Below are 7,829 nucleotides of genomic sequence, written 5' to 3'. Positions count from 1 at the left end.
AATAATAATAATAATAATAATAATAATAATAAGATGTAATTGGATTCAGTAATATTGGAGGTCATGTTTATGATAAGCGGAGATCTTGAGCATCCGGTTGATGGTGGTGGCCCATGTCTTGTAACGACGAAAATCAGTGGCCATGTCTAGCTTGAATAATGCCCCTCCTCTTGTTGTCAGAGCTATCAGATAACACGTGTCACCATCTGCTTCTTCTGAACCTTTGTACACCTCGGCATGCATATTCACCACAATACCTAAATAAAGAAAAGTATAGATAGACAATGAAAATACTAAATAATGTGAACAATAGATATATCGGATGTTCATTTCACTAGGTGTACGGATGATTATTTTAATATTAAGATTTAGACGATTAATTTAGAAATGTAATATATTTTTATTTAATTGGTCATTGCTTACCTAACACTCCCCATAAATAAAACCCAATCATATATGCTTACTCTCCCTAAACACACCAATAAACCAAATTAGTAACAAAGGAAAAAGAAAGGTACTTACTCTCTTTCTTGCTTTTAAATAGATTATGCTTTCTCATGATAAGTACAACCTGTGGTGACCATCATAAAACACAAAACTATAATTAATTTGATCCCACTGATTATTTAAGCTCAAGTTCAATTATTAGATCTACAATTTTCATTATTAAAAATCCTGAAAATTTACTTGAATTAATTACCTTGGCTCTACCGTCTAGAATCACAGAAACTGATCTGGGCATGTACTTCCCTGTTTAGACAAAATAGTAAATCAGAATTTAGGTGATTTACATTTAATTAGTTATGTTAACTATTAGTATTAATTAATGTACCTTCTGGTGACTCCACATATAGCTCAGCACCCTGTGCAAGAATATATCTGCCCTTGTCGAAATCAAAATTGAAGTCGTCGTGGTTGTTGTTGTTGTCTTCAATAGGCAAGACTGGGGCTCCCCCACTAGGTCTGTTATTATTGTTGCATCCTGTTCTTGCTTTTAGTGTTGCTGCTCCTTTTAGTGCTGTCAAACACTTTAATGTTTTAGTGGCTAACATGGGAAATAGATTAGTGATGGATATACTGTAAGTACATAGCATATGGCCACCAAACGCTATCAGACATATACATATATATCAGATATGAAAAGGAAGTAACGTTTTTCATTTTCGCCTCATTCATCTGTTTCCTTTTTGTTGGGATCAAGCGGTACCATTGTCCTACAAATAGACCTAAAAAGTCACCTCACCTTCCACACATACTAAGTACATCTCTTTTCTTTTGCTCCACCAATTTTTCACATCTTTGCACTCCAATTAAAATATCAAATATTTGTATGGGCTACCCGACCCGCAGCTGCGGATATCCGCACTTCATATATAACACCTATTTTATAAAAATTAGGTATATAGTGAAGGAAGTGAGTGTTGAAGCTACAATTTCCCTTGTATAATGACTTATAATAAATGCACAACCACTAAAATTAGTTAGTTAATTTAATAATTTATAACATTAATTTTTTATTTTTTATGGTATTAATATGTATAAAATTCGAAATGATTGAATTTTATATTTACTCTAAAAAAAACTTTGACATTTCTGTGGGTAGAGTAGGGTAGGATAGGATTAGGATTGAGAGATTTTCAACCCACAAGTAAAATAATGTAGAATTTTAATAAAATTTTTAATCCGCGGATAGGGTTAGAGTAGAGTCCAAATCCTATCCTACCCTACCCATTTCCAGCCCTACATATAATTGAGTTGAACAACAATAAAAATTGAATCTTATAGATCTACTTTATTCCATATAAATTTATTCATCTTTTAATTATATATATATATGCAGTTAATTAGAGAAAAGAGATAGATACATGTAGCAGCAGCAGCAGTGAAAGTAAGGATATCAGTGGTGGAAGTGGCAGTGATGGCAGAGGTAATGACATTGGAGAGTTGTTGTTTGTTAGCACCCATGGCCTCAGCTACTTTTGCACACTGCGATGCCACCAATGCAGCCGCAGATGCTATGGCTGCTTCCCTCTCTTCCTTATTGATTTTGGACTCATCATCATCATCATCTTTATTTTCCTTCTTATTATTGTTGTCAGCAGCAATGGCAGCAAGAGCGGCGGCAACACCTGCGATGGATACTGCTGCATGCACCTCTGCCCTTTGCAACCTCTGCTCCTCTTTCCTCTTCTGCTTTATCTCCTTAAACCATTTCTTTATTGACACACTCTTCAAAGGCGCCACCATTTCCTTCCATGGCATCTGCATATATATACAACTTAATTATTAGTATATATTACAGGAAGAATTTCAAGTGTACTAAGTATACTGCTGTTCCAATGATTTTAACCATTAATCTTAATTATAAAATATATATGATATATATTAATTAAAATTATTAAGATTTATCTAAATCAATTTGTCTAGCCTAATTTTGACAAAAATAACATAATTTAATCAATTATATATGTTAAATTTTAATTACTGAAAAACATCTTTAAAAAAGACATTTTATGCATCTTTATTTAAGTGATTCCCTTAAAATATATATTAGAAGATCATTAAAATTTATTATTTTTTGTTATTATTTAATTGTTAATTTAATTTTTTTAGTCTAATTTTTTTAATTTAATAATCTAATAACATAATTTTAAACATTATTAATAATTAATTGATAATAAAAAAATAATAAATTTTGATGACTCTCTATCATTACTCGTATTGATATTAGATACATACCCATTTCTTGCGGAAACAAGTGTTGTAGTTCAGTTCAGGATGCATGGCTTGCTGCATCCGTAACCATGACTGACAAAACCAAAATGAAACATGTTAATCACATATATGAATATGATGAATAAGATAGAAATGAGTGATAGTTGTTACCTTGACATCATTATTGGAGTTCCATGGTGGAAGAGACATGAAATCTGGACCATCCATCTTAGCACAATTTTCCATCTAACATGTTGAATTTTACAAACATTATTATTATTATTATTAGGCTAAATAATCAGGATTGTTGAAAAATAAGAATAATTAAGTAGTAAAGTGACCTTTTTGGGGGAAGGTAGATCGAGAGGAAGAGGGTCCAATTGAAGGTGAGGGGGAGGAGGGGCAAGAGCTTGTACGGCAAAGTTGCACCATGCAAGTGAAAGGAAATCCATTGTTTCAGGATGTGCATCTGAAACTGATAAAGTCAAATCCGAATTACCACTACTCATTCTCATGCTCATAACTTCTGATCTCTGATGAATATCACAGTATTCAACAAAAGAAGAAGAAGAAAAAAAGGGTAAACTTGAGATTCGTGGTCTCAATTCAGAATATAGGGCATGCATGCATATGCTTCTATATTTATACACCACCCACTTCACTTATGAATGAATAAATAATTAAATCATTATTTCCCTGTAATCATTTCAAGCCACACTGTTTAATTTCTTCCCAAAAAAATAATAAACACGTAATTAAAAAGCATCGAAAGTGACGCACTTGTTTTTTCTGCCTATTTTTGAAAATGATTTTTTTTTAAATTAAAATATTAAATAATTTTCACGTGAATATTATTTTAGATATATTATTGCTAATAATTAGACGACAAAAAATCTTTTATGTCCAAAAGTTTAAGAATTATACATCTAAACATTATAATTGTTGATTATTATTGTTAAAAAATATTCGAAAAATAATAAAATATTTATTCAAAACAGTTTAATATTATCATGTTTTGTATTCGTTAATTATCGTTTATTTTATTATATTTTTCAATTATTATTAAAATAATTGAATAATATTGTTCATACATTGTTCCAACACTAAGACTCAGGTCTAGATAAAAAGCCCAATTCAAAAATTGGCCTTCACTCGACACCAACTTTTTCTCAAAAAGACCCTTATTTAAATAAATAACTGTTCCTAAAATCTCTCAACTCACTTCCAGGTTAACTTCCCTAAGATGAAGAGAGGAAAAGTCTAGGGGGCCAGCAACTTTTGTGTTTTTTGGCCAACACTTAACCATCAAAACAAAAGTGAGTGATTTCCCATCATTAGATGTAATCTCACACCATTAAAAACACTATTGATGGCCAATTGATGGTTACAAAACACCAAAATTGCTGGCCCCCTACCATTCCTCGTGAAGGGACGGTTATCCACCTTAAAAGGTGGAACTACTTCAACAGTGGTTATTGGTTCATCACTATAAATACACTTACACTCCTCAGGTATCTTTAAGTTCCAATACTCTCTAAACCTGCTAAAACCCTTTGCTGACTTAGGCATCGGAGTGTCTTTGCAGGTACCACCTCCATTCTTTCACATATTACAAGTCGGAGAGCCGCCCCCAGACGCTAGTCTAGGCAGAGACTATCTTCACTCAATGTGTGGGCTAGTCTCACCCCAATCCCCTAACTTCAGGTTACCCATGTAACAAATATTAAGTATAATAAATATATAAAATTATAAATTATTTCTCTAGTATATAGCCGAGTATTATTTCTCTAATTTTATGTTTATTCAAGCATAACGCATTTAGTGATCTTATTACATCTATCCAACTGTGCACAATAAATTTTAGAGTGCTTTATACGTAATGAAGAATTGAAGATACATATATAGCGAAAGAGGACAGAAAGAAAACGTTATTATTTGCTTGATTTTCAATGATCCCCTGAGTGCTGACCCACTATGAGGAAATTTCGAATCAGAACAAGCAAAGGGTGGTTCAGATATTTTAGATCAGCCCACCATGCATCAACAAATTAAATAACAAATGCTATGCATATAAATATCCAACACTATTTCAATAATATTATTTCTCGATGATATTTTAAATATATCTTTATTATTTAATTAACTATTTTCTTCATTAAATAGTTAACGGATTTCTCTTAAAAAAAAAAACTACAATTTTCACCTTCAATTCTGGAAAATATCTTTATGAAAAAAACTAATGAAAAGAAACAAGACATAAATAAGTTAAAATGTCAATAAATCCTTTCACTTTGAGGAAACAATAACACATGTAACAGTGAAAAGTTTCTGAGAAGAGTACGATAGATATTATTAGTATATTACATGCAGAAAGGGCTTTACACTTTTTCATGATTGTATATATATCTTTAGTATATGTTAAGTTGCTAAGTTGATAAACCCAAGGGGCCTAACAAAATTAGGTTTTAAGAGACAAGCCCGCAAGATTCGACTAACATGCACACATGCATAGCCATAATAGAACAATGTGGATGGCATACCCTTTTTCTTTTGGGATCTTTAAACGAAAGCCAAATATCAGAGACTACAGCTATCTACTTAAGGCTATGCATGATGCATTTTTCATATGATAACAACTAAAAGCAACTTGCCAGAGGACCAATTGCTTTTCACAAGGTCCACCACATTAACACGCATTCAGAATAACAAAATAGAATGCATTATATACCTACCATGCTTATTAGCTTATGGGCCAATTAAGTATTGTTGTGATCATGGAAAGGAGCTAGACATGCATGATTATTATTCACATTAATTAATGCAACTTGATAAGCTAACCATCATTGTGTTTAAACCCTTTTATTTCTCATTAGATTAATGAAGCGTTTCATTAGCATCCATGCGTAGCTTTCTAAATTTATTAAATAAGTAAATAAAACCGATGAACATACATTAGCTTTTTATGTTCTTATTAGAAAGCTAAGATTATATAAAGCTAATAATCTTATTTATTTTATGGCAATTATTTTGGTATATATAAGACCTTTCATAGGGATGCATGCTGATTAGGTTCATGTCACTAGCAAACGCTCTTGTACATTGTATTAGATGCTATGAACCAGTCTCTTTCTCCGTACAAACATTATAAGAATATAAATCTTTTAAAATGATGTGATTTTATTTTAATATTATAAAATTATGATAAAAAATTTATTTTTCTATCTCTATTTATATAAATATAATTAGATATTAGTATAAAAAATTTATAGTGATAGTTATAAAATTAATTTTTTGAAAGAATAAAGTATCGTTTTTGTCTCCAACGTTTGGGGTAAGTCTCAAATTTGTCCCTAACGTTTCAATCGTCCTATTTAAGTCCTTAACGTTTCAAAATTGACTCAATATTGTCCTGCCGTTAGGTATCCGTTAAAAGAATTAACGGCGGGACAAAATTGAGACGATTTTGAAACGTTAGGGACTTAAATAGGACGAAAACGTTGGGGACAAAAATGATACATAGAAATAAATTTTAGTTTTATCCTTCAATAATATCAATTTTTTACTATACATAGTATTCAATTATTTTTTAATCACATATAAGTAAATTACACTTAATCACATTACTTTTATTCTAAATAAATTTATTTTTTTTATAATTTTACACTTAAAGTTATAAGTTAATATAAAAAAATTTATTTAAAGTTGGGGACAAAACAATACTTTACTTTTTTTGAAATAATTGAATCTTGATTCTAATTATTAATCATAACATAATATTTTCTCCAAATTATATGTAATAAATATTTAAAAAAAGAGAAGTGAAAATATAAATTAAAAAGATAAATAGTGAAAGTTTAAAACTAAATAAAAAAGACTAAAAAAAATATGCATATAATATATTTTTATTGTTGTTGTCGTCGTCTATATAGCCTTCAATGTACGGGTTGCATGCAGGCTAGCCCGCCCCACCCCTCCAAAAACTCGATAGTTGGCGGACTACTCCAACCTAACTCATCTACTAAGGTGGTCTCGAATTTCTACTCCATTTTGTTTAATGGCTGATTGGCGGTCCGACTGCTAAGTCCACTAAATAAAAATAATCATCAACTAAATATTTTATAATAAAATAATTCAATAAATATTGGCTAAAATATTTAATTAAATATTATTTAAATTTTTAATCAATTAAACAATGTTCAAATTATATCTTAAAGTAAAATGAACAAATATTTTAAAAACAAGCATAAAAATGAGAGTGTGTCTGCGTAGGGAGATAAAAAAATTTTTTTTGTATTATTAAGACTATTTATATTATTAAGAGGACACAAAAAGATTGTTTGACCATCCATCAATAAAAATTAGCTGGAGAGACTAAAAAAGAATATATTTGATCGACCTATAAAAAGTAAAAATAATTTCGCTATTTAGTGTCTTTAAGGATATTATGAATATTTTTTCTTTTATAAAAAGTATGCAGTGATATAGCTAAATTCAAAAGTATGAATTCTTATACCTATACAGATATAGTAAAGCCTACCTAAGTACTTTGTCTTGCGTATAATTCATGGAATAGACAAGTGTGTAGGAAAACTACACCATGCATCGTCGGGCCATGAAATGTGGAAGTTGAAGGATTCCAATTTCCTCCCACTCTCCCAAAGCATTTACAGAAAACAAACAACCACATGCCCAACTTGGCAACCTTCGCTTGCATCTATATTTTTTTTCTTCTTTATTTTCGTGCACAATACTACTTTTGGAAACAAAAAACAAACACGCTCCAATCAGGGACCGTTCTATTTGTATTTGTGTAGCCGTGTAGAGCACTACAATATTGTTTAGAATTTTAATGACTAATATACATCAATAATATTTATTTGTTTCAAATTATTAAATTTGATTTTATAATAATTTCTTACTCAATTTTATTTTAATATTTAATGATCAATTTAAGAATTTTATATTAGATGTTTATTATAATAATTAATTCTCAAAATTAAATATTTTTTAAATTAATGTAAAAAAATATTATTTATCTATTCGTAATTTTTCTTTTGAAATTATTTTTTTCGTAATATGTATTAATTAAAAGAATTTTTTTAATTATCAATATA

At 29.9% G+C, this 7,829-nt stretch overlaps 1 protein-coding gene across 1 annotated transcript; it reads right to left on the bottom strand.

The window, feature by feature from the left end:
- Window positions 8–3,344, bottom strand: LOC107641736 (VAN3-binding protein). Its single transcript, XM_016345211.2, has 8 exons — window positions 3,057–3,344; window positions 2,887–2,961; window positions 2,740–2,808; window positions 1,866–2,262; window positions 833–1,018; window positions 701–750; window positions 523–571; window positions 8–257 (listed from the first exon to the last, which is right to left on the bottom strand). The coding sequence occupies exons 1-8, from the start codon at window positions 3,339–3,341 to the stop codon at window positions 46–48; spliced, it is 1,323 nt and encodes a 440-aa protein (XP_016200697.2). The 5' UTR covers window positions 3,342–3,344; the 3' UTR covers window positions 8–45.

This window comes from Arachis ipaensis, chromosome B01 (assembly GCF_000816755.2).
Source record: "Arachis ipaensis cultivar K30076 chromosome B01, Araip1.1, whole genome shotgun sequence".
NCBI classification, from domain to species: Eukaryota; Viridiplantae; Streptophyta; class Magnoliopsida; order Fabales; family Fabaceae; genus Arachis; species Arachis ipaensis.
The sequence above is the reverse complement of the archived record's forward strand: the minus strand, read 5'-3'. Positions and strand labels throughout refer to the sequence as shown.

Bases quoted from the DNA above. Each gene is read 5' to 3' on its own strand.
- LOC107641736 (XM_016345211.2), bottom strand. From the start codon at position 3,341: ATGCATGCCCTATATTCTGAATTGAGACCACGAATCTCAAGTTTACCC. The intron at 2,809-2,886 runs GTAACAACTATC...TGGTTTTGTCAG, and splicing joins ACTCCAATAATGATGTCAAG to TCATGGTTACGGATGCAGCA. The intron at 572-700 runs GTAATTAATTCA...TGGTCACCACAG, and splicing joins TTCTAGACGGTAGAGCCAAG to GTTGTACTTATCATGAGAAA.